Below are 27,792 nucleotides of genomic sequence, written 5' to 3'. Positions count from 1 at the left end.
GATATTTACCTAAATCTAACCATGTCGTTTTGTTGTCTATACCAAACCAGTAATTGAAAATTAAACTTTCATCTAAGAATAATGCTCCTATGTGAGATGAACATCACAGTTTCCTGAGTGAAAGTTCTGTTGCTGAATTATGCCTCCATATTGTCCATCTACTTGTGCAGACTTTCGAACTGGTAGCTTTTACAACTACATTTCCAGCAAGAAAATACATTCTTTTCAAAGTATAAATGCTGTCTAGTCAAATAGAAACATGTTTGTTTTTGTTTTGTTTTTTGCTAGCATTGCATTTTCCCGTTGTTTTAGCCTTGCTTTAGCTGCTTCTTGTATTTCAGTAATGTATTGTACTCAGATTTCACTACTTTTCTACTTAAGGCACTGCATTTTATAATGTTATGCCATTTTGTGTTTTCTGAGCAAAATCTGGCTCGGAAATGAAATAATGTTTTTTCTTAATTTTGGGGAGACGGGGTTGGCTGAGAATACTTATAATTGGCATGTATGAATTTCTGAGGCAGAAATGATAACAATTGTTGGATGTCATTTGCACACATAGTAAAACGAAAGAAACGCTCCTTACCAGTACAAAATATGGCAACTAAAATGATGTAGTGGATGTCTAAAAATAGCAGCAGGTTAAAATTTAACAGGTAAGAAGGGTTAGTGGCATGTAGGAATTTCTTTTAATGGGGTTTAACTGATCAGCAAAAGGAAAAGACTCACATTTGGAGAAAAAAAAACAACTACTATAAAAACCAGTGTTATCTCTAAATGAAGTGCCCCAAAACTTTTTAAAAAATCATCTTTAATTCATGATCCCAGCTGGACTCCTTATTCACAAACAGTTTGCAGAGAAATCTCCAACGTCCACTACAGTGACAGAGAGAAGCCAAAAGAGAAGTTTGGACTCCTGCTCGGAGGCTTCTATGTGCCGCTGTTGTTGCGCTGCAGGAACACAGCAGCTTCTCTGTGGCTCAGCAGCGGCAGCAGGCGAACGGAGGGGGGCGAAGAACGGCGAGCGAGTTACCGCCGAGAGAGACGGGAGCTCTCCAAGGTGACGGACTCACCGGCGGCGTGGAAAGAGCTGTGGCGCAGGGAGACGAGAGGAGCTGAAAAGGGGGGGAAAAAACACAGGAGCTAAAAAAAAGAGAGAGAGAAAACACCACGACAGAGAGAAGAGGGAGGGTGAGGGGGGGAAACAGCGATCACAGAGGGGAGAGAAGTCATTCAGAGAGAAAGTGGATGGAGCTGACAAGGACACGGAGGGAGGAGAGCGCAAAGAGACGCCGTTCCTGACGGGAGGAGAGGAAAGTGGAAAAGAAGAGGAGGAGGAGGAGACGGACAAGAGGTCGAGCTTACGAGGGCTTGACTGACACCAGAGAGGCGAGGAGAGGAGGAGGAAGAGGAGGAGGAGCGTGAGGGCAAGTTGATGGATTTGATTTGGCGAGAGTATTTTTAGCAGAGAGAGGAGACATGAGAGGAATGCCGAAATTAGAGACGCCGTCTCAGAGAGGGGAGAAACTCGGCAGAAAGAGGGAATAACGAGGAGATGAAGGAGGGGAGAGATGTTGAGATCAGAGTGTGACAGAGCAGATTATCTCTGGTCTGGTTCCCGGTGTACGTGCATGAGTGGCTCCTGGTCCATGTGAACGCGCGTTGTAGTATGTTTCTAACTGTGGCTGCGCCGAGGAAGCGAGTCCGCTGCCAGATGGAGGTTCCCCGTGGACACCAGCAGCACCTGATAACACCGCTAAAAGGCGAGTGAGACCTGCAGCAGATCAGTGACGAGGGAAGGAAAAAAAAGTGAGAAGTGGAAACAGACAAGGAGATGGGAGACTTTTTCAATCAGAGCTCGCAGTGACTTGATTGCCACCTCTTGCCTACGAACGTCTCTGCAAGCTGCCGAAACTCAGGAGAAGAGAAACCACAACACTGGAACGAGGCGAGCTCTCGTCCGACAGACTGCAGCACCGAGCGGTTCCCTCCTCTGCTCTGCTGTCTCATTATTTTAATTACCTTCCCTTCTTTCATTTGTTGTTTTTTCTTTTCTTGTCCTCTCTGCTGAGCCCTTGGTGTTTTGTATTCTATCCTCCCTCTCTCCTCCCCTCCTCTGCCTCTCTTGCCTTCCCCCTCTGTCTCGTCCTCCCTTGTTCACTGTCACACTAACTGCCGTGGATGCTGGAGTCACTCATGTAGAAGACACCTTGCTTGGAGCACATTTGTCTAGCTGATTTTAAATTTTTTCCCTCTTCTTCCCTTCCCCTGCTGAGATAAATGATTAGAGCACCTGCAGATTGAGAGGACCAGTGGGAGATGACCAACAAGTAGCCAGCGCTGCTGAGTTCATCTGAGCTCCAGCAGGAGACTTCAAACCGTACAGCTCTCCCTGACGCTACTTTTCTTTTATAGAGTTGCTGCCACTAAGACTGCATGGGTCCATAGAGTTGGTAAGGCCAAACACCTATCCATGTGTGGATTACAGTAGTGGATTTATCCTGGAGCTACATGTGGGCCCCAGCCTCTGAGGCCTGGCTGGGAAATGATGCCTTTCCCGCAGCTGTAGGGGTGCTGTGGGCAACTATGGCCCTGGAGGGCCGCTATCTCCGGAGGGGATCCCCGGCCATGATCAGAAAGGGCCATCAGCGACGTCGCACAAAGCCAACTCTGGCTCAGGTCACTTCCACTCTGCTGTCAAGGACACGCCTTCATGGCCTGCGGCACGTTTGCGTCCCCGGCGGCTCGGTCGGCCGCAGGGCCTTCTGGCTGCTGGCCCTCTGCACCTCCCTGGGGTTGCTTTTATCCTGGTCCTCCAACCGCCTCCTGCACTGGCTTTCCTTCCCCACGTACACAAGGGTTCACGCTGAGTGGGCCAAAGAACTCGCCTTTCCTGCAGTCACTATCTGCAACAACAACCCCATCCGCCTCTACAAACTCACCAAGAGCGACCTGTATTTCGCCGGCCACTGGCTGGGCCTGCTGCTGGCTAACCGGACAGTGAGGCCCATGGTTTTGGACTTGCTTCAGGAGGACCGCCGGGCCTGGTTCAGGAAGCTCTCCGACTTCAGGCTCTTCCTGCCACCGAGAAACTTTGAGGGAACCAACCTGGAGTTTATGGACAGACTGAGCCACCAACTGGATGACATGCTGCTCTCATGCAAATACAGAGGGGAGCCCTGTGGAGCTCACAACTTCTCCTCCGTAAGTCCTCTGCTGCATTTTGTGTCAGCACTAAACAGTCCAGTGTGTCCTCCTATACTTCCATCCTTTTACATTGTCTTCGCTGTCAGTTACCGCCGCCATCAACTGCAGTGTATTAAAGTTACAACAACATTTGCATCATGCTGAAGCAGCATATTACTTCATTACATTATCTCGGAGGAGGGCATTCTCCTGTTCTATAGTTAGCCTTAAGTTACAAGGCTGTTAAAGTATTGTTAAAACAGTACAAGCTGTTGTAGCTTCCTCTTATAGCTGACTGTTAAATGTAAGCAAATTTGCACGGGGTAATTATTAAATCACCAGCAGAGCTCTTGGGTGAAGGCATAAAGCATTTGCAGCTTCGAAAAATGTAGTCACGGTCATATACATGGCTGACAGCTACAACCTCTAGATATCAGAAAGATTCTCCCACAGCACCGAGCAGCCCCTCAGAGGAGATTACTGCCTCAGTGTCTGATCTCCTTCATATCTGTCTTCTTTCTTTTTGCTGTGTGCATGTTTGTGAGTTTGGGGATTTGTGTGTACACTCTTCCTTTAGCATGTTTGAACTGTGGCAGATGTCTCCTGTAATGTGGACGCTCAAACTCGTCTTTGAAACTCAGAGTCTGACAGAAGAAGATGCGCTGTACTGATACCTGTGTGCAAAGGCTGCAGGTGATGGTTGCCGTTTGTTGTGTGCATGTTGCTGCCGTGGAGTTTGTTGACCTCCCTTTGCACACTTTAAAGTTGTAGCTGTTGAAATGTTCACCAAAATAACCAAATAAATGGTGTTTCTGGTAGTATTTACAGGCGTTTTTCACCAGTAGCCATTTGCTGTTGCCTTGATTCTTAGTGGCACTCTCGGTTTTTCCTGCAGTTGATTCAAATTACTAACCAAAACTATAGTTTCAGATAAAGCAATGCATGCATATATTGAATCTAAAGTAGAATACAGTCAGCTATCTATGCAGCACTTAAACGGAAACTGTTTAAGTCTGTTTACTGGCTTTTGGAGAGTACTGCAGAATATGTTGGAAAAGCTGTTTATTGGCAGAAATTCCTCTTTTTTTAGAAGAAGCTGTGCCAGATCTGATAAATTGCCTGAAGTGATTTCCCTCCGTTTTAGGACTGAAATTGGAAACTTCAAACAAAAGAAGGGGTATGAAGTTGCAAAGAAGTGAGCTTATCAACCATCTGCAGCCCATTGCTTTTGTACTGAATCTTCGGCTAAACTGTTGATGGGGAAGTGGCATTGTGGGTAATGCAGGCTGCAAGTTTTGACAAGAAAATGGAGTGCAGATGGGTGAAGAAAATGACAATTTTTGTGTTCACATACACTTATTACATTGCAATGTAATATTTTGAGTGTCCCAATTCATACTACGACAAATGCAATATGGCAAAAATACAAGAATGTCCTCGTTCGCCTGGTCTCGTTTCATAAAATGCAAGCCAGCATGCTTTTCTGGCCCACAATCCTTTGCACAGCAGAAGATGTGTCACACACGCCATGGTATAGAGTAACACGCTTGAACCACAAAAAGCACACAAACAGGCGATTTCATGCTGCAGAAAGCAAGGGATACATGAGCAAAACAGTCCATGCACAACACTACTGTGCACAACAAAGAAGTATGTCCAAATAATGTGTGCACTGCATGCAACATTATGTACTTTGTAACTCTACTGTATATGTAATTTGAAATGCAGCGAATGTCTCTGGTTCGGCTTCAGTTTTGATCCTTTCTTTCAAACTGGAATGCAATGCTAAGTTGAGTCATTTAATACAGAGTACTACATTTGGTCATGAGTTCAGACTCTTTGTATTTTAGTAAAATTCACTGTTTTGCAATTAAAGTAGGTCACCTTTTAGATTTGTGCACATCTGAGGAGAAATTATTTTTTCAGGCAGGATTGAGATGGGGACATGAAGTGTGATTAAAAAGTGTTTTTTCTACTAATTCTAGCAATGCAGAATAATTTTTATAATCCACAATAATGTAAAATAACAGTATGACAGTTGTGTGTAGGTATAGACTGTACGTTAAACATGCATGTGGCGACCGTGGCGTTACCTGTTGGTTTGTGGAGTTTGGAATTTGGCAGTCACCTTGTTGGTCTTTGGAAATCACATATAACAAGCAACAAGGGATCTGACTGAAAAAACCCAAGAGCAATGTGCAGCATATGTTAGCGAACTGTCAATCACCAAGATAGCCCTAAAACATACCCGATTTTATTGTGTATTTTACACTAATTGGGATCATGATTTACAAAGTGAACATCATGCTGTGTTCAAAAAGTGCTGAAACTAGCAGTTGGGACCATAAACTCATAACGACAATGTTTTCTGAGTTAACAAATCAAGTTAGAAGTAGATAGATTTTCTCATAGACTTCTGTACAATCTGACAGTTTTTGCAACCAACAGAGTCGTCCCCTGCTGGCTGTTAGAAAAAAATGCAGGTTTAAGAAGCATTAACTTCATTTTTTTTGGACCTAGAAACTACGTCCATCTTTTTTATTTGTACAATTTATCTGTACACGATCAGCTGAGTATGTCACAGATTTTCTAAGGTGATCTTAGAAATGTGAAAAAGTGAACCCGATAAGTTTTATGATAGTTTTAGAAATCACGCTGAGGGTGTGTTTAATCTGACACTGGGTTCATGCACAGTGGTTCCAAGGTGTTTTGGTCATGACTGTGCAAACTCTGTTATGAATTGGCCTAAAAATGGCATTTTAAGGACACATGCGGACAAAGACGCCATGGTCTGATGTGGCTGAGCTGATTTCCAACATAAATTTTTTTTTTTTCTGGTACGCTTTTGTTTTCATCTTGATAATGCTTTCAGCTCCCACATTTTTTCATTTCATGTGTTTGATGTGAGCTTGTATTACTCCATAATGGCTGTCCAGGCAGCTCCAAATATAACTTGAAATAAGCATGTAATGCATGTCTGCAAACTTCCCCTAGTTCTGACAGTTTTCTTGTATCCTCGCAATCTTCTAACCAGCTTACATCCCTGACATTACCTTGTCTTTAGTCATCTTTCTGTTAGTGTGACACTGTGGACAGTCTGTTATTGAATAGCTGCACAAGCAACCTGTAATCACAGTCACCACCAAGCATTATAACACCGATACTTCCTCATTCCTACCCCGTATTACCACAGGATCCGGCTGCATTGAATTGTGTCTCTGCTTCAGCTCACTCAGGTGTTGAGCATCTTCTCCGGCGAGCAGATTTGTTTCGGTGTCGTATTTTACAGCATATTGAATACACATTTTCATCTTGTTTAGATACTTTGTGGCTTTGTTCTCTCTGTCAGCCTGTCTGTTGCTGCAGTTTTGTTGTATTTGTGTTAAAGCCAGCATTGCACGAAATTAGCAACAGCAATAATAAGTCTCTCTCTTTTTTTTTAATGAAATACAGGCTTTTAAATGTATTCACAAGTGAATTTTATGCTCTGGAGATGGAAGGTGTTTTGGCAAAGATTTACCCAGTGCATAAACACTGCACAGCAGAGAAAACTACAAGGCATAGACTGGACTCACGTAGGTGGACGCAAACATGCTGGGTGAAATGATAGTGGATTGTCTCAGCGTGTTCCCTACTGTGGACATTGTGGGTTAGAGTCCAGTGTTCTGTCTACACTGTATTCAGTAATGTCAGACTTGCTGGGACTTCATATTAGGGTGTGTAGACCATGATTTGGGGCTGCAGCCAATGATATTTCCATTGTTAATCTGTTGTTGATTGTTCCAATTAATCAAATCGTTTGGTCTTTAGAATGTCAGAAAATGGTGAAAAATGGCGATTTGTGTTTTCAAAAAGATAACCAATAAAGATAGCTGTCGTAGAGAAGGAAAGAAACCAGAATATAAACACATTTAGGGCTTTTGTTTGTTTTAAAAAATACATTATTTGATTATAAAAACAGCTGTCAATTAATGCAATAGCTGACAACTAATTGATTATTTATTGCAGCTCACAAAAAAAGACCCACAATAGTTGAAGGTCATTACTTTTTCTCAATGTCCTTTGTATTTTTCTCTGTTCTCTCCATGGTGTTGAATTGCACTAAGCACATAATCATTTTCCATTTGGAGAAAGTGAGCAGAGAGGAACTGCATTTTTTCTGGTGCTGTCTAGTCAAATAAAAGTTTTTTAAAGAGTTTAACCTCCTGAATGTCAATCAAATTATGCAGTAGACTCTCCAGTGCTGGAAAGAAATTGATGATTGCTGTTTGGAGGCAGCATGATTACAATGCGGGCTGCACAGTGGCGTAGTGGTTAGCACTTTCGCCTTGCAGCAAGAAGGTCCCTGGTTCGCGTCCCGGCTTTCCCGGGATCTTTCTGCATGGAGTTTGCATGTTCTCCCTGTGCATGCGTGGGTTCTCTCCGGGTACTCCGGCTTCCTCCCACAGTCCAAAAATATGCTGAGGTTAATTGATTACTCTAAATTGCCCGTAGGTGTGAATGTGAGAGTGATTGTTTGTCTATATATGTAGCCCTGCGACAGACTGGCGACCTGTCTAGGGTGTCCCCTGCCTTCGCCCGAGTCAGCTGGGATAGGCTCCAGCCCCCCCCCGCGACCCTAGTGAGGATTAAGCGGTGTATAGATAATGGATGGATGGATGGATGATTACAATGCTGACAACGCTCCAGCAAGCATAAAATAACAACTAAACAACTAAAATGTTGTATATAAATTCACCTTTTTAAAAGTAATGGCCGGTTGTTTATTGGTTTGTGCACGCAATTTGATCAAACGGGATGATTTTCATCATTTTTATCACCTCTGGTAGGCAGCCCTGACTTCCTGCCCTCCTCTTTGATTAGAATCATGCCTCTAGGGAAAAAAAAAGAAAAAAAAAGAATCATGCCTCTAAGCCAGTATCTGTTAAAAAACGCTATTTTTTGTATGTGGAGAGACATATTCCTATTTGTTTAAATATAGATGTCAGCTTCAGTGCAGCTTTGGAAATGTTGTGTTGATTTGTTGGTGTCACTGCTTTGTTCCCTCAATATTGGCAGGTCACTTCCTGTCAAGGCAAAGCATTCAGTCGGGTGGAAGCGATGATTCATTACCAACGTGAGGCTTGCGACTAAGTTGAGCATATGAGCTGTTTTCATGTGGAGTCTGGTGCTGCAGCGGTTCGCTCAGGCTGAATGATTTACTCACATTTAATATGTCTGAACGCGGTGTAAGAATGGATCAAGCTGTGGATGGGAAATCATCCTCTGAGAGCAACTACTAGGCAGACTTAACCCTCTGAATCCCAAGGTTCACTGGCAGACATGTTGAAAGGCATGTTATCTCTAAAGCCTGGTGAAGTGACACCAAGGTCTGTACAAACAGAAAGAATCAGCCTTGGACTGATCATGATTGATGCGCAGTTCTGTCGAGAAAATGAACCGTGATGTTACATCAAAATCACTTTGTTCTACATGTCTTATTTTTTTTTTTTAAAAATACCAAAACTAAGCTCTTTGCAGTGACCAAAATCTGTAAAATAAATAAATAAATAATTAAACTAAAACTTAAAAAAAAGAAGTTATTTTTGCTTTGAACTGTATTTACACACAGAGCATATAGGAGACAAATATAAACCCAAGAGAATCAACATTTTTCTTCCAGTATTGGTTACACTTATGGGCACATGTTGTACATGTTGATTCCAGGTTTTTTTTTTTTTTGTTTTTGATTTTAAACAAATTCAACTTTTGTTCATTGTTTTTTTGTGATTTATGTCATTATAATTGTACCATACTATACAAAAGACATTTAACATCATCTAGCCATGTTTATTGTGTTTCCGTAGAGGTGCAGAGCTTTATATTGCAGTAAAAAATGAGCCCACAGTGAGTACAAGTGTGACAGAAACAAGAAAAACCCCAGAAACTACCTTGGAGGGTTAAAAATTGTCATCTACAAACTTTTTTTCAGTGCTCAGAAAGAGCATACTTTAGTTTCCTTTTTTTTTCCTATGTCCTGATGTTATTCAAGCCTGGTTGAGCTGTTAACAAAAGTGACACCCACAGTGAGAAAAAGTGTGAAAAAAACCATTTAGAAACTGCTTGGGGTTCAGAGGGTTAAACAACCAATCAATACAATCTCTCTAAAATATCAGTAAATCCAAAGAGGTGACACCATGAAGGACACAGTTGCTGCAGCAGCTCCACTACAAAAACCAGAAAACTGCAAATAAATCCAGATGTATTTGATCCCAAATTGACTGAGACCGCATTTATGAGAATATAGGTCGTACATTCTGGATGTTTTGGCCGTTTCACGGGCAGTATGTTGGATGCTGTCAGCTTTACTCTGCACATCAGAGACCCGTTGTTTGCCCCCAGTCCTGCTTTCTTTCTCATCTTGTTTTACCTTAAAGGGGGGCCTCATGCCGTTAACGGGGCCTCGGTGGTTTGCTAATCTCATTAGCCTGCTGCTGCAAGTCAGCAAAGACTCCCCGAGGCCAATTCATTATCACTGCATTTAGAGCACTGTCACTCTCAGGACCGAAAAGGATGCAACAACAACATTAAAGGGAACACACAGGAACATAGACCTGCGAGCAAATATATACGTGAGAGCTGCTGTCTTGTGTGTTTGTGCACATTTCAGTGATTGTTTTGGAGAGTAAGTGAGAAATTCAGTCTTTATAGGATTTGAATATCACAGGCTTAAGAGCACAGAGGATGCTTTGAACTGCCAAGAAGCGAGAGGTTTGGAGGGGGAAAAGGTAGAGGTTGGAAGTGAGAGGTGGTGTGGACAAAAAAAAAAAAAACCCGGTGGGGAATATAGTTGGGTCCCACAATCTGATCAGCCTCTTTGCAGCAGCAGCATCTCATCTGCTGAATCTACTGCATCTCTGCGAACTAGTAGAAGGCTGCCTGATCAATAAATCTATTAGCTTCGTGCTGTAGTTTATGGCGGTCTATTCTGCACCCACATCTCCGATACTGATGTACTCTGAGGCAGCCAGCAGCTAATCCTAACAGCAGCGTATGACAGGGTTGGAGGAAGGTGCCGGAGCGTCCTCACCTTCCTCAGTAAGAGTAAGTGACACCTTATCAAACCTCCCTCATCTCCAAAGAGGAGTAGACATCTGAACCTGCAATGACAAATTAAACAGTGTTTGGCGTTGGAGAGTAGCACCTGATCACATTCTGAGGTAGCGAATGAAAAAAAAAGAAGAAGAAGAAAAAAAAAGGTGAGCCTCTTTCCCTGGCCACTGTAATGCATCAACTGTATCTCCAGAGAAATCTCATAACTGCTGAGCCACAGAGCTGTACTGCACTCTCTGAAGGTGTTTGGCTTCAGGAGGTTTGTTCATACGTGGGTTTGAATTGTGATTTATGTGATGCTGTGGGTAAAATGTAGCGTTATTAATGCGGGTGTATTAGTTTTTCTATCAGCACTGGTTCGAGCAGCTACGTCTGTGTGAGGCGGTGTGCTCCAAGTGATGACCCGAGAAAAAATGATCACTTGGCTGCGATTTATCTCAGCTGTGTGAACTAGTGCAGCCCCAGTACTTCCTTCCTCTGTGATGAACCACTCATCCAAACTACTCCACACTCCACACTGAGTGCGTCGGGTTGCCAAAACGGGAACATTAGAACCCAAATTAGCTGAGGTAGCGATGACCGGCACTGGTGAAACCCTCTCTCTACATGACTCTGGATCTAACAGACTCTAGGCTTTTATATCAAGTAATATAACAATAAATTATTCTACTAACCCTCTGAACCCCAAGTAGTTTCTGGGAGTTATTTTTTTTTTCTTTTTTGGTTCACTCTGGGCTAATTTTTCACTGCAATATAAAGTCCTGCACCTCTAAGGAAACAGCACAACCATGACTCAGAAATGTCTTTTATGCAATGTGACACAGTTATATTGTCATGGATCATAAAACAAACAAAAAAATAAAGTTGACTTTTGTTATTTATTTATTTTACAACAACTGAAAAAAAAACTGAAATCAACACGTACAACCTATTTTTCCAAATGGTCACGTGTCACTAATACTAGACAAAATGGTGGCTCTACCTACCATATTTTAGTCCTTTTATTTTTAATTTGCTTCCATACTTCCATCTCATGTCTGCCCCGTACGAACCTTGCCCGCAGTTCCAAGTTCACCCAAAGTTTTTGTCACGTGACTGTTAAATCATTAACGGCTTCACGGTTGCGCCCAGGAGTGTGGAATATTAGATTTTTTTACAGAACATGATGCAAATGGTCTATTTTTAGCTCATTTTTAAATGCGACATGTAGAATAAAGGATTTTTGTTTGAATATCAAGATTGTAAGCTTAGATTTGATGGTTGTTCTTGATGGAACAGCACGTCCATGACATGGGTAGCTCAAGGATTTTCATAAAGTTGAAAATCTGATGATTCTTTCTGTTTTAGCAGTTTCTGGCTTTGATAAATGGTGTCATTTTACCATCCGTTTAAAGATAACATGCCTGTCTACCTCCCTGATTGGTTTTGGGGTTCAGACGGTTAATGTAGTACTTGTTGTATTCATTTCTCAACATTTTATTCAATCTTATAATCACCATCATCATCTAATTTCTACGTCACTGCTGTTATTATGTCAGTCCTAATGATGTGGATTTTTATTTCAATTGGACATGTACATTATTAAATCTGTCAAATAAATGTTTTCCCCATAGTGCAGAATCACTATTTTTACTGAAGGACTTAAAACGGAAAATATTCATGACATGGATTCATCACTGCAGTAATATCTAGTTAAGACAAACACTGTAAAATGTATTTTAGCATCACTGTGGGACAGCCCTGCATGATGTTTGGTTTTTCTGAAATGCATATTGCGATTTGAAAACAGCGTACAGCTTGAGTACAGCTCAGCAACTGTAGGTGCAGTCTGGTCCACTTGTTCAGGGCAGCAGCTTCTTCATGTTCACCACTTTGTTGTTTTTCAGACTTGACATCTTTCATCGAGGCCTCAAGTGGGTTCTTTCATCCTCACCGTGATGTTCTCACTTGTATGATCATCTTGGAAAAGTGCTGTTTTCAAACAGCGACTTTTCACTCGGTAATCCTCGTTAATAAAGCGGACGGTCCGACTCATGTAGGGCCACTTTGTGCGACTGGAACACAAGACTGTTGGAACTGTAGAATGTTCTGCTTTTGACAGCTCGGTTTCAGCTTGTGCCTTTTGTTGTTCATTCATCTCAGCAACAGAAAGAAAAAAAAAAGCAGGCGCGTGATTGTTTCACGTCGTGCTTCTCAAGCGACTGGATTGCATTTGTGAAATCCTCTCCGGTAACTGTGTTAATTGGTATCATGTGTTTTGCGAGGTGAAAAGTTATCGCATCAGTGATTCTCTCTTGTGTTTGGAATCTTTTCTCATGTGGTGCAACACTGGCAAAGACATCCAGAATGTTTTTTTTTTTTCTTTGGATGACGTTCAGATGTGGTTTTGCATTTGTCACATATAGCAGTCAAATTCTAACGTAATGGAGATTCAAACAAAGCAGTCACGTTGCATTGTGTGCCAGAGTCCCTGATTTCAATAATCATTTCCGTAGCTGAATTATTTCCAAGTCACTGAAGTTGCGTTAGTTTTTGCAAACAAATCTACATTTTTAGTGTCGCTTTCCTGTTTCTTGTGCATTTTGCTGTGCACATGTGAACCCTGTATGTTCACAAACTTTTCATCTTTAAACAAAGTAATAAAAAAGCTTAGCGTACCTAAAAATAAAAAACCCTAAATCTGTGAAATATTTCTTTTGCATTAAGCAATACAAACGGTTGTAATGGAATCTGTGATGTATCTGTGATGTGACTAAATGCTTGTATTGCAGTGTTGATGCTGAAGCAATTTACTGTGCAACTCTAAAGTGGCGGAAGGAAAATAACTGAAATGATTTACAGTGTAATGTTAGATTGAGCCATTTTCTCCCCCATACGTGGCAATAGACAATAGCAAAAGCCCAAACAGCATGAGATGGCAAATGGTGTAATGATGAAACCACTAGAACAAGATGTGCAACATATTGGGAGGCTTTCCAGTGCTACAATGTTGGGGAAGTTGGTGTGAAGTTTTCTACGACCATTTCAGGCTTTCGGTTTTTATTCTCGTGTCGAATCCAACAGTTTCGACCATGGAATTACCTCCAAATGCAGCATAACAACAATAAATTGTAGTGATTGCATGCAAATCAAGTTCTCCAGACACCTTTATGATGGATTTTACATTGTTGATGCGACTGGAACATGCACAAAGATTTGGGCCGCCTTAAACTGCCCACAAGTTTCTGCAGCTGATAACTCTAAGTTTGACCGTGGACAAAAAGTGAACAGGATGATGCTGTCTGTTGCTGCAGTCTTAGCAAAGCCTTCTGGCACCACATTGCTGGGTCTCTGTATAAAATACTCCCTCACTTTAAAAGACTGTGATGGAAGTTTTTGAGGTTGCAGCTCGTTTTTCAAGGCAATCCATGCTGCCATGTTTGAGACACACAGTTGTATTTGTCACCCCCAGTCTACAATAATCACCGACTGCCATGTAACATTATTTTTCTTGAGAATCACACTTTCAAATGACTTCAAATTTCACACTGCACTTTACTGGCTCCCCACTAATACATCTGTTAAGTAGTAACCACATTGGATGTACCATTGTTGGAATACTAACAACATATAAATATAACCAATATAAACCTCCTGCATTTTGGGATTTTAAAGTTCGATTATTTCAGCATCTTTTTTAGATCACTGATTTGATTTACAGCATAAAACTTTACTGTTTTGTTTCACTTTTAACAACCTCAAATGTTTAAAAATCCTGAAAACAGCTTTAGAGATAGTTCACTTCACAGTACTTGTTAAAATGAATGGTATTGTTGGTCCGTTGCCAGATGTGTAACTACATGAGTTGATTTGGCTAACAAGTTTTTCAGTTTAAAAGGTGATAATGTGTCCCAGTCGTGTTCAGAGCTTGTTTCTGCTGCATGCTTGCAAGTTTAATGTTATTAATCTGTTCTCTATGTATTTCTTTAATAGAATTCAACTGGGCTTGAAAAAGTAAACTTTGGCCGCTTGCAAGAAAAGAAAATAAGAAAGTCGTTGCTCCAGTCGTGAATTTACAGTAACCAAATGTCCTGCAATCCTTCAAGCAGTTGTTTTACTTCAGCTTAATTTGCTATTTTCATTTTCCTCCCTGAATTCCTCTGTTGGTACTGTGGGTTAGAAAGTCGCACTAATGGACTTGGATGTTTGTTTTAACTGCTCTCCTCTGTCAGATTTCTCTGAGTCTTTTGTGACCTTTTGAGAAAAAGGCCTGGTATCTTTGAAAATTCATCTCTCCAAAAGGTTAATTGATTAAACATGCCCTTGTCTCCGGCTATAGGGCATGTTTATGGAATATATTTGAGAGCTGAAAAGGCGAGGTTTGCTCAGTCAGTCGATGGGTTTATTTTCAGCTTCTATTTTCATTCTGTAGCTCCAATTGTTTGTAGTTTTAGGGTCAGCGCTGCGGGAAAAGCAAGCTCTGCACCACCTGTTGACTCTCCCTTGTTTTACTTTGCACACTGAGCCTATGAACACAATTAAGAGACTGACAGAGGCTTATTTGCGGAGGGCCCCGTGAAGCCGCCTTCAAAGCCCGGTCAATCACTGCCGAGCCTGGAGGGGCTGTCGACTGAGTTTTAAGCACATCCTGGTAATAATGTGCTTCTCTTCTCCTGTTGCTTGTCACTGACCTTTCAGTAGGATTCAGTAAAGCAACACCGTAAGCTCTTGATTTGGCTCGAAATAAACAACATTGGGAGTCAGGTGGAAGCTGCAACTCCAACCAAAGCAATCTCATTATCACAGGTGGCTCCGTGCAAACCAGCTCCTCACAACACCCCAGTCCAATTTCCCTCTTCAGAGCAGATGGCTGGAGTGGTTTTCTGAGCTCCAACTTCCAGTTTCCATATGAAAAACCATAACGGTGCTGTGTCCTATTATGACCGGTCATTGATATGCAACAGCCACCGGATACACCGAGCATCTATTGCTGTTTGACAGCAAGCTGTAGGCCACGATGAACAGTCACCTTAATCTCCCGGTGTAACGCAGGCCCTGAATGCAGATGGAAAGATTATACATGGTTAGCATTCATCAGGACGCGCCGATGCATAAGCCACAGGACTTGTAAAAGGTTAGTGTTTGAAATAGAAAGCTAATGGATGTTGTTCTCTTCTATGAATACCATTAGCAGAAGCTGTATCCAATCTGGAGCACAGATGATAAAGGGACAACTTACAGCAGACTCTTTGTATTATTGTGAAGAAAAACCATTTGTCTGTTGTCGAGTATTTATGCGAGACATAAGTGATGACAGGCAGCGATCACCGGGTTTTTCTTGCTTGTTTGTCTCACCTTTGACTGTTTTATCGTCACAAACACAGTAGGTATGCGCTAAAGGTATAAATACTACTACGCCCACAGTTCAAATCTATGTGGTGTCAGGGCGCACCTTTGGGCAACAAACACCCACCTGCAAGTATGTAAATGCAGATGGACACTATGAGGCTTTAGGAGAGTACAATCCAAGAAAAATACGACATTAAAGATTACCCTAGAGTTGCATCAACAACTCTCTGGCATAGAGTCCACAAAAACTAAACATTGTAAGCTTTACAAAGGTGGGATATTATTATTGCAGGGCTGTTGTCCCACATTGCATTACGTTGCACCACTTATCTAATCTCAATACAGATAATGTATTTCTCAGCGTGAGCTACTTTCCTCCACCACCTACACTGTAAAATGTAATTCAAATACTTGATTACCTCTGTTTAACTAGATGATTTTGTCACTTACAAGACAGGTAACCTCGTAATTATCAGCCCATATAATTATCACATAGGAGAAATCGTCAGATGTTAACGTGTGTGATGACAAAGTTAGCCTTGTGAGATTAAAGTAGTGTGCCTTGACAATATAACACCATATTACAGCTTGCAAGTTAATGTGAACGCTCCCTATGTCAGAAACTGTAATTACAATAGCTTTGATATGATATGACATCAAATTAAGCGACTGAATTAATTTGACACTCTGATTTTTGCATTAGAAAAAGGACTAAACAAATTACCAGCTCGATGAACACATTTTTAATGCGGCAAGTCACTCAGTTTTATGTTGAAGCAAAGAAATGTTTGTGTAGTGGCTGTTATAGTCCTGTTTATATGAGCCACAGTACCAGTGTATCCTTTATATGATCTAGAGTGGACAGTATTATACACATTTTGTTCTGTGTATGCTAATCATGCTAATTTATGACTCTGGGTTTTTGTTAACTCTCTGAGCCCCATTTTATGCTCCTGTCACATTTTTTATGCACCGTTGACTTATTTTTTACTGCAATATAAAATCCTACATCTCTATGGAAACGGCACAACCATGAAAAGAAAACTCAGAAATGTCTTTTGAGAAGTATGAAGAATTATAATGTGATAAATCATTTTTAAAAATTAAAGTTGAATTGCTTTCTTTAATTCAAAACAATTTAAAGAACCCGGAATGGGCATGGACAACATTTTTTCAAGTGTCCGTAGGTATTACAGTAGAGAAAAAATGACCTTACATACCATATATATTTTACTACTTTTATTTTTACTTTTTTCTATACTTTCCATATATTCCCTGAATTTTTGTCGCATAACTGTTGGTCGCAGCTGAGTCACTAGTGGTTTCTTGGTTGCACTGTGGAGCACAGAATTTTTTTGTTTTACAGAACCTTTCTGAAAGTTAAAAATGTGACAGTTATTTCTATTTTTGCAATTTTTGGCTCTTACATATGGTGTCATTTTGTTTTTTGTTTTTTTTGTTTTGTTTTAAGAAAGCACACCTTTTAAAAGTGGCCAGTAGGTTGAATTATTTTTTTGTGCCACAGAGTGCAGAACTACATTTTTTACATTTACAGGTTGCTGCAAATTGTTTTTTTTTTGTTTTTTGTTTTTTTTTAGAGGTTTTGATGAAACATCACGACTTTAGGCTCAGATTTGGTCAGGTTTTCTATGGAATGCCTTGCCACAGATGAATAGATGAGAGCACTCAGAAAGGTATTTTGTGAACGTTGACAGAATACCAGCAATCAGAAAATAAAGGAACGTCTGAAAGTTACATTTTTTAGCTTTTGGTCAAATAGAGCAGAGCATTTTCCCAAGTGCCCTTAAGTTGGTGGCAATACTGGGGAAAAAACGGCCTCTAAAATCTTGAGATATTTATCCATTTACTTTTTCACAGCCTCTACAAACTTGGCATTTTTCACACAACTCTGCACATGAATGCTAGAAAGACATTTCAACATGCTGAATGTATCTTCTGAAAACTTGGTCCTCTGTATAGCCTTTTTGGAGCCATAGTGCATTTATTTTATTAGTAAAATATGCTTCTTTTCCTCAACACTGCCTGCAATTCACCTGAAAATAATCAGAATTTTTGTAACGTGACTGTTCATCATAGCTGAGTCAGTCAAAGGTCAGTGTTTTTTGTAGAATCTAGTGTCAATGTTTTATTTCCTTTTTCTTTTTAAATTAGACATCTAGAAAATGGTGATATTGTTAATTTTTTATCTCAACTTTGAGCTTAAATTTGGTTGTTTTTCCTGATGAAACTGTACATCACACATAAGTTCGAGAACTGCCATGAATTTGAAAACCTGTTTCTGGCTCCAATAAATGGTGTCATTTTGCCGATTTTCTTTTCCTAAAGAAATAAGCCTTTCACACCCACTGGCAGGTTTTGAGGCTAAGCGGGTTAAACTAATTAGTTGGATGACCATTAATAGCTTGTGTGTGATAGTCGCTGCATGATTCATATAAACAACCTTGTAGGAACATGGACGGAGGACAGAGCTGGCAGCATCCTCTGGGCTTGTTTGGTGGATCAGTCACCAGCAGGTGCAGCACTGACGCTAATATGAGCTTCCCAGCATGTGATAGCAGCTCTGTAAGGCTCTCCTCATACTGTAGGTGTCTCTTATCATTTGACAGGGCAGCAATTGGCCCATATAGCCATAAACAGTCGCACACAAACAGACGAGATGCTGTTAGTGTGAAGAAAATGCTGCATCTAAGCTTCTGCAGCTCATAATATCGCCCTCACAGGAGCAGACTAAACTTCACACTTTTTCACTTAATAGCTCTGAGTCCTCTGTCTCGTACAAAAGCTTAGTTACAAAAGTACAGGGCGGCACATATACAGGAATCCATTTGGCACTGGGAAAAGTTATATTCCATTTTCTAGCACATTGGAAGAACGCCAAGAACACATTTCCAATTCATTACATCCCACACACTCTGTGTTTTCACACTCGGAATATGAAATCATCAGGGTTCTGCCGTCCTCTGCGGATATTAGCGTTCACGTGACATCTGACCATCTCAGCGTGCATGATTTTGACTGTTTCTAGTGCTGCTTCCTAATATAGATCAGTTATATGAGGTGGGATTGTGTGCAGTTTGGATTCAGCTGTTCAGGTCAGACTGCAGCACAGGAGGCAAAAGTTCTCAAACTCTGGGCAAAACAAACAAACAAAAAAAGCATGTATTCAGCTTCTGTTTCCATCTCACCTAGCTGCATCCTCCTTACCACGCTAGAGCTCCCTAATGCGCATTACTGGCATCTGATTTGATCAAAGACTCATGGATCACAATGGTGCCAGTGTCAGAGAATGAAGCAGCCATTTCATCCTATCCTCTCTTTTTTTTTTTTTTTTTTTTAGTTTTTATCCGATTTCTTGAATGCAACACTTGCTACACTATTTCATCCTGGAAATGCAGCTGCCGGTTGAATTTTTATGGTCTCTGGTGCTATCTGTCACATCACATCGCAGTTCCTTTACGCACCGCCAGTTTCCTATTCTGATTCCAAATAAGAGAAGGAAAGCTAGATTTCGACTATAACCCAGTCTCCCTTTTCAATTTTCTTCTGCCCGCGTGCCTTTCAGCAAGCACTTAATCCCCAGACGAGTTGCGGGATGAGGTGTGTCTGAAACTTCCCGAGGATCAGATACCTCCGAGCAAACCTGTTTAAATCAGGGTCGGGAGCAAAGGTCCGCAGCAGAGGCAAATGTGAACAGACTTAAAACGGCAAGCGCATGTTTGTTCTCACTCGAGTCTCACAAGACTTTGCTTTTTGAAGGTGGAATCAACAGAAGGATACAAGTCTATTCTCCCGACAGTCCGTTTTAAGGTTGTGCATCTTTGATGAAAACCTGGTTCTGCTGAAAAAACTTTAGCCAGCATCCATCTTCATATATATGTCCACATATCTGATTCCTTTTCTTGCTTTCCCGTGACCTTTCCTGACCTGTTGGCCAGTCAGTTGGCTTGAACTGGATGTTATTGATGTCTGACTTAATCCATATTTTATACCTTTTCCTTGTGTCAAAGGTTCACTATTTGATTCTGAGCTCATCCTTTGGATCTTGTAGCCGGAGCTGCTCGAGAAATTAGACGTAACATAGCATGTGTTGTGAAGTGTAGAAGCCTTAAAGTGTGCATTTTGGATTCATTTAGGCGAGTCTAATCTAAGAAGAACAAAGCGATCGCCCCTCTCTGCTTTATCGCCTTGAGATTTGGATAAGCCTTTAATATTGCATCCCGGGAGTCCGTTGTCTTGTTCTGGAGGAAGCTGAGAGCAGAGGAGGAGGTTTCCTAAGTCAAAAGGAGGAAAGAATAAAAAGGTAAACAAGCAGGAAGAAGGAGTGGGCATCAAGAGACGGAGAACACACATTTACCATGAACAGTATCAAAGAGAGAAACCTGTCTGAGATCTTGGGGTTCCATCAATAATTTAACACGCTGAACATCTCGCCATTGTTTGTGCCTCTGCTTCAGTGCGTTTATGAATAATGGAAACACGAGGAGCAATTCACGCCAATTCATCCCGTCTCCTTGACAGCACACTTTAATTTAGCTTTACCTTCTCGCCCATTTTCTGTTTTGTGTATATATAAATATATAAAGACATGAATCATTTCCATTGTTTATATCTGCTGTGGGTGGCAGATTAAATATTCAGGAGATTTCTCCCAAAAATTGGAAAACAGGCTTTAATTACTGAGAAAACCGCCTTGTGCTGCTTGTCCAACTTTGTAAGAGGCTACGTATATATTTATATTATTGTGTTTGTGTGTGGCATTATGTTGGCTTAGTCAGTCTGAGGATATTAATACTGCTGTTGGCAAGAACTGAGATGAAACATTGTGTGGAATTAAGCAACAGACTAAATAAAAAAATGAGAATTAACGTAGTTGAGCAAAGGCAAGAAGGAACAAAAATGTGGAAGTGTTATTTTTTTTTTATCTCTGCATGTACATTCAGATTGGAGTTGTTTATTTCCTTAGGCTTTGGCTGTTTGTTGCCAACAAATCCAAGCTTGTTTTTATGATACTGGCCTTTGTAAAGGATTTTTGCAGGTCATGAACAAATATTTTAGTCATAGTATTTGTGGAGGGAATTTGAGCACTGTTTTTTTAAGAAACAAAATATATTTACAATCAGCTATACTGTCAGCAAACAAAAACAACATATATGAAGTTAGACATCCAAAAATCAAGCAAGAAAGGGAAGCATCATATAATAAAGTTGTGAATTTTCAAAGCAAAGGTTAGAATTTGCAGTACCAAAAAAAAAGTAATGGGAAAATATATATTTATGTATAAAGATCTTCAACTTGAAATGATTGTAAGTTAAAATTAGGAACAAACACAGTCTGTTTTAACTAATTACCGGGGCTAGGCACATTAATGTGTTTTTAACACGTTAATGTGCATTAATTAACGACGATAATTATTCTATCGCCCATTAACACAGTTCTTTTTTTTAAATTATTGTAGTGACCGTCTGTGATGAATGAGTGAGACTTTATTTCGTTCTCTGGTCTTTTATTGAAGCCTCATACAGGCTACTGTGGGCCGTAGCCAACGCCAAAATAGCTACAAAAAACCTATAACTTAGCTCCAGAACTAGCCGTCATTCCCAGCTCTCTCTCGCTCCACACACACACCGACATGGAGCGACACACACACACTACTGCTGACTCTGAGACAATCAGAGGGGAGCTAACTAAACATGGCACGTTCACTGACATTAGGTAAATCTCGAAGTGAATAATAAACATTGAACCCTCAACATCAACAACAAAATCAGTCTATTACATTATTATTATTCTGAAAGTCTGTTGCTCACGGGCTTTGAATACACAGACAGACAAACCATGGATCACAGGAGGGCTGCATGTTGATCAGTGCTTGGGATGGGCGTCATCACGTCTCACCCAAACTAACAGTGGAGGGAGGCTTCAGCAGACTGGTTGGATACAGTGTGTGGGAGAAATAGAGATAAACTAAAACAAGACAGGCTAACAAATGTCGTAGCGAAGAAGACTATAGACTGCATTCAGATTAGCTTTGTGGAAGATGTCGGTCTGAGGAAAGTTTTTAGGATCGCAACGAATGACGGCACGTGTGAGCCTCAATCTGCATCACTGGAAGTGTTTTTTTGTGTGTGTGTCACGATGTGAACCAGGACTATAGTTCCCGACGCAGCGGTCATAGGTTTGAATCCATCCCATGACCATTTACTGTTCTCCCTACATTTCCTGTCACTCTCCACAGTCCTATGTATTAAAGCCTAAAAGGCCAAAAAAAAAAAAGACTGAGAAGTCTTTTGCACAGTCAGTCCCAGCTGTGTACTTTTTTGTGTTTGACCACTTCACCTCACTCTAACATGGACAGCTGCTACTGAACATAGACTGTTTCTGCTGCTCCCTGACAAAACAAAGATGTTTCTACTGGTACCTGCTCAGAAAAAAATAAGAATATTGATTTATAAATTGTTTGGAATTGTTTGTTTACAATTGTAATTCAGCCTGTTCTGCCTCCTTCATGCTACCTTTAGCGTTCATACAGGTCTCCCAAGGCATGCTAGTCTGCTTAGGTCCCTTCTTCACCTGCAATATGCATTAAAGCTACTTTTACTACTAAAAAACACCCAAACATAAAGAAATTGACAGAAATAAATGTTGATAGATATATTTAGTTTTTAATCAGTCCACAGTTAGATAGTCTGTTCTATAAGAAGAGCAAAGATCACCTTGACGCAGCGCCGAATGGAAAATGTTTTGTGGCCTCCTGAAAGCAGAGTTAAGAACATGCATCACTACGTCCGCCGCAACAAGGGCATTGTGCTGAGAGGCGACTTTGTCACGAGAACCAGAAAGTGACAATACCAAACTGCAAATACCATCCCAGAGGTGAAGTACAGTGGAGGCAGCGTCGTGATTTGTGGCTGCTGTCCCTGGTCCGGGCAGTTTGCCATCACAGAGGGGAGGGAAATGGATTCCCAAGTTTATCAAGTTATCTTACAGGATAATATCACAGTGGCCGTCTGCCAGGTGACGCTCAGCGGGAGCTTTGTGACGCTGCAGGATGATGACCCCAAACACTGAAGCAAATACGTAACACAATGATCTCAGACAAAGGACATTCACCAGATATGATAAATAATCAATACATCAGAATAACAGGTTATATATGCTGTGCTAATTTAACTGATAAATATATAACCTGAAATTAGGGATCAACTTAACTCCATCGTTGCAGATTATTGGATCCAATATTCTGCATTTTTAGGGTTATTACTATTGCTAATTTTTAACTGATTCCCTATCAATTAATCTAAAAATATGCTACTTTTCCTCTTCTGCAGCCTCCTTCCTTTTTCTTTAGTTACTCTGTACTGTTGAGCAAATTCCAGCTTCATTTCAAAGTTTTGTGTTGTTATTCTAAAATTGGACAGCTTTTTGACCCTAATATATTTATTTCAACTGCAAGCGTCATTTCAAATTAGTTTCAAATCTATAAATACCATATCCGATGAACCCTACTTATAATAAACACTGAAAACAATTATTTGTGACGTTTCTTTCAGTTTCTTAAACATAATTTCAGTAAGCTGGTACAATGACAAACAAAACCAAACTAAACAACAAAAAGCTGCAGGTTTTTTAATGTCAGCCTGCTGACTGCACAGACTCTAAATATGAAGGGAGACATACATTTCTTTACTCTGTGGGTAGCACTCAGGCTGAAGATGTAAATCTTTAAAAGCAGCTTCCAAATACACAGTTTCACTTGAAAAAAAGACTCAGCATTTTCCTGAAACAGCTCAGCAGTGTAGCTTTTAGCAAACTTAGACCAACCGGATCTTATAGTACATTTGTTTGGGACTATGTTCAGCAGCAGTAATACAGCTTTGGTGATTTTTCTGCAGCAAGGATGAGTTATATGTGGCCCTGACTCAGAATGAACTGCAGTAGTAATGAAGGAGCACAGAGCAAGAGTGTGGCCTATGCTGGTGAAAACGTATCTTATTTTACCTTGTTAACATCCCCGCATGGTGCTTTTTTACATCCTAGAAGATGCATTGTGAGCAAAGTCAGCAGTCAAGGCCACACTTAGCCATTATTTTCAAAAACACATATTCAGACTTCCAGAGTTTCATGTGTAACAAAACTAAGAAACCAAAGATGCAGAAGAAATCAGACTGATTGTTTTATGTAACTTTGATGTGCAGAGATGAGTTCGTAGGGGTTTAGTCAATGTTTAGAGAAAGGTTTTTGGACATTCCAACTCTATGGCAATAGGTGATATTATTATTAAGTTATATGAGGTTTTGCTGCATGCAACAGGAATAATCATTTCTGGTATTAGTCTTCTCATGGGATTTGTGGACAATAAAAACAATAAGGAGCATTGCTGCTGTTACCTTACAGTGGAGCTTTATAGATTAATAATTAGCAATTCTTGGCAACAGGGAAGTGAGTTCAACTCTGCAATGGACTTTCTGTAAATACTGGTTCCAGCTGTGGCACTGAAAGCAATATTGGTCGATTCCTTCCTGGCTGAAAGTGTGAATACGAGGCCCAGGCTAAAACGTGGAGTCATTTTTATAGCAGCTTGCTTTTTAATGCACATATACCTTTTCAGTGTACATTAACATCCATCTGTGGGAAGAGTTTGGTGCAGTTTGTCGTTAAGTGTTTAATGAAGAAGCCTTTCTGTGAAAACTAATTGCTGCTCCCTTAGCACAGCAATTAGCAAAGGTTTTTTTCTTTTTTTTTCTAAAATATGACTGTTTCCAACCACAGAGTTTCTGAGGAGGCCCACAATGCTGCAAAATCTGCTCCCACACCGTCCTCCTCAGCAAATGAGACCCAGGGCTCTCTTTCGCCATAGACGCCGCTTTCTTTACAGCGTCCCGGCAAAGCTTTTGATACAAATGTGTGAAATGGGAGACACAAGGTTCTAGCGAGGAGCATTCTCCAAGATGGATGGAGATGTAAAGAGGGGGAACGGAGGAGCACAGTGTCACATTGGCCCTCAGAAGCTCATCAGCATTATAGTCCACATCCCCATGGCACTGTGGGCACAGGTGGCACTGGCTCATTACTCAAACCCCTATGGCCCATCTTTCATGGGTAAAGGGAAATATGGAGTCCCATTAGCACATCCCCTGCTGTGGCATGCAGTGTTTGTGTGGGTCAGTGCTTGTGTGGGTGGCTGTAACAAAAGAAGCAGCCGGGAAAAATTGAGAAAATATCACGCATTTCAAAGCAAAGAACTGACTACACGGTTTATTAAGATTTTCCTCTCACGATGTAGAAATCTGCGTTTCCCCTCATTATAAACTGCGGAAGCAAGCCAGGCTAAATAAATTAGATTCCAGACTGTGTGACCCACCAATCCGCCCGCGTCTCTGAGCGAGATTTATGCAGACTGTGTAAATATAGAAAGGTACAGCGAGGTGGAAAAACAAACAAGCACACAGGTAAAAGTAGATACTGTATATATAGAAATAGTGCAGGGAAGGTTTGCTAGACTGGCAGAGATTGTGTCACACCGGATGAGATCAAGGTGTTTTTGTAGCTGTCACTGTCATACTTTTGCAGACACATGTACACGATACAGTCAGGGACACCTGAATACATCCATGCAGGTTTAGCATAATATAACAGAAAATACATAAATGAAATGAATTTAGCTACTTTACTTAAATACGTATGTGTAATAATTAACATGTTAACACAACAATGAAATACAAATAAAAACAAAGGAAGTCTCATCTTGATACGCATTAAATAAAGAGATGCACAGAGGTTGTCCAGCACTCCAAAAACTAACGTATTGAAGCTATTCCCCTCACCGATTTCAGTGCATAATTGCAAGACAAAAAACATACAATTTGCTTATTTAGATACATCTTCTGTGCTGCAAACATTATTTTGGTGGGTTGAGTTGGCAGAATAATGGAAAATATGTATTCAACTTCATATTGTGTGTAATTAAAATGCAAAATTTTGCAGTAGTTGATTGAAAAATAAACTCACGTTGAGGTAACTAAATGAAAGTGGCTTGATTACTTCATTGTTAAGAGTGTAGAGTTTTTCTCTAAACATGATATAGAAAATGAGGACAATAATATACCAATCTTTTCCCCCTGTCTTTTATGTTCTGCTATTTAAAAAAAAAAAAACCTGACAGAAATAATGTTCCAACAGCCCATGCTGACAGCTTGACTAAGCTATTACAGTATGTTGCATTAGAAGACTCCTGTCAGGGTGCTATTGCTGCTACAAATGCATGTGCATATGTGTTGATTTAGTTCTTTGTACAGGCGAGACGGTGGAAGTATTAAGAGAGGAGCTGAAGCTGCATATGTACGGCCCAGATTTTTGCACTACACCGCTGTTGTATGCCATTTGGCTATAATTAGAAGCATTCAGGCATCCATTCCTGTCGACTTTGAAAAGCATTAAACTGTCATTAGCAGCCGAGCCAAAGCGTGCCACGGCTTTTGAGTGAAAAGTTAATAATTTGGTAACGCAAAACACAGAGGTGGTCTGCAGAAAAATCTGAAATTCACCTTTCTGATAGATTTTTCCTTCTTTTATCCACTGACACAAAATTAAGGTCTTGTTCAAGGACACTGTAAACAATATAAATTGCATATATGGACATCTATAAATATGGATGAACCCCCTATTGACCATAGAAAACATAATTTAGTTCATTGTGCTACTAAAAGACATCCAGCACCCTTTAGGGTTCAATGTTTTCTTGCATGTTGCTCAATGCATGATGTGAGATCGTAAATCAATCAACACAGCAGACGACAAATATCAATATGACAAGTCTGACCTTTCATTCTCATTGTCTCTGTTGCTTGACATACACTGTAATCATGATCAGACCTTGAAGCGATTAAAAAAATGCAGATGAATTTCAACTCGATAATTCTATTTCATCGCGTGGGGAAAAAAGGAAGTAGTGGAGCATCGTTCTAGTGTGCTTTAGCTATATCTAACACCTCAGCAAAAAATGCATTGGATTAGATTCTCATTCTCCACCTTGAGGCCCATTTTCTGGCAGTGTTGTCATACATGTTGCTGCATTTTGATGCAAGTCGACACATCAGGGTCCACAACTGTCACAGATCTGTTGTGTGTCAAAGCTCCAGATAGGTCTAGTTTTATCAAATGTTCTCATTTTGTATGCACAGTGGTTGCATTCTGATCGTAGATTGTAGGATATGTGCTTTAAAGTTGCCTTCTTTCTTGTTGCCAGCAGAGGGCGACACCAAGAAATCTGATTGTATGAGAAAATGACCAAACTTTTCCCTCAATTTTCTACCTCTGTAAACATTTTCCTAGTATATTTCTGGTCTTAATAGTTAGTTTGAACACGTTTGTGTACAGCATGATTTGCATTTTCTGTGTGTGTGTTTTATTGCGTGGCTACTTTGTGATTGACAAGTTGCTACTTCATCGCCATGGGCAGTGTCCTTGAGTCAGATTCACAGCTCGCTTACCATGTTTGGTTTCAAAAGATAAAGATGGCGGCATCCAAATACAAAACTAGAGGCTTCCGAATGGTAATCCACAAACAAGTAGGTACCATCACGTCCTTCTTAAACAGTCAACCTTCAGTAATGTCATAGATAAACATCATCAGCAAAGTCACAAAGTAGAAACCGTTTGGTTAAAGGGAGTATTAAACGTACAATTGCACACACAGAGTCACTATGGCTCTTTTAGCTGGTTCTGAAGCTTCATTTCACATAATGAAGCTGCCAAATTCCCCACTGTGGGCGATTTTCAAAGGCCAGTTTAAGCCCTGCAGTGATTAGTAATCAGTAGCATGCCTTGGTTTCTGTAACATGAGGATGGTGTGCACCACTGTTCTCTTCCTACACTCTGGATTTCAATCTTGTGTCCTCATCACCTCTTCAAGGCCCCCAAGGCATTTTGATTTGCGGTGAGGACAGCGGTCCTGACAGCACTGTTGGGCCGAGGCCGAGCTGTCCTTCTGAAGGACAGGTGCTTCTTCCTCCCAGAGGGACTTTCTTGGACAGTAGACAGGCGGAGGACAAGCTGAGGCTGTCTTTACAGATGATGACAGCTTTACAAATGCTTTAACCAAATTCACTAAGATGCAGAACAAGGAGAGGCTCAATAGCTGGAATCAGGCAGCCTGAGATGAGCCAA

At 40.7% G+C, this 27,792-nt stretch overlaps 1 protein-coding gene across 2 annotated transcripts in view; it reads left to right on the top strand.

Moving 5' to 3' along the window:
• The window catches only part of asic2 (acid-sensing (proton-gated) ion channel 2), a 489,469-nt gene that overhangs the window by 328,365 nt on the left and 133,312 nt on the right, over positions 1-27,792 (top strand). The window contains exon 1 of one of the 2 annotated variants that reach the window (XM_023299501.3): positions 1,213-3,204. The exons of the other annotated variant lie outside the window; for it this stretch is intronic. Within the exon in view, the coding sequence (XP_023155269.1) occupies positions 2,512-3,204 (693 nt within the window). The 5' untranslated portion in view covers positions 1,213-2,511. Of the gene's footprint in view, positions 1-1,212; positions 3,205-27,792 lie in introns of those variants that run through there. 2 annotated transcript variants of the gene reach the window in all.

This window comes from Amphiprion ocellaris, chromosome 19, assembly GCF_022539595.1.
Source record: "Amphiprion ocellaris isolate individual 3 ecotype Okinawa chromosome 19, ASM2253959v1, whole genome shotgun sequence".
Lineage (NCBI taxonomy): Eukaryota > Metazoa > Chordata > Actinopteri > Pomacentridae > Amphiprion > Amphiprion ocellaris.
The sequence above is the reverse complement of the archived record's forward strand: the minus strand, read 5'-3'. Positions and strand labels throughout refer to the sequence as shown.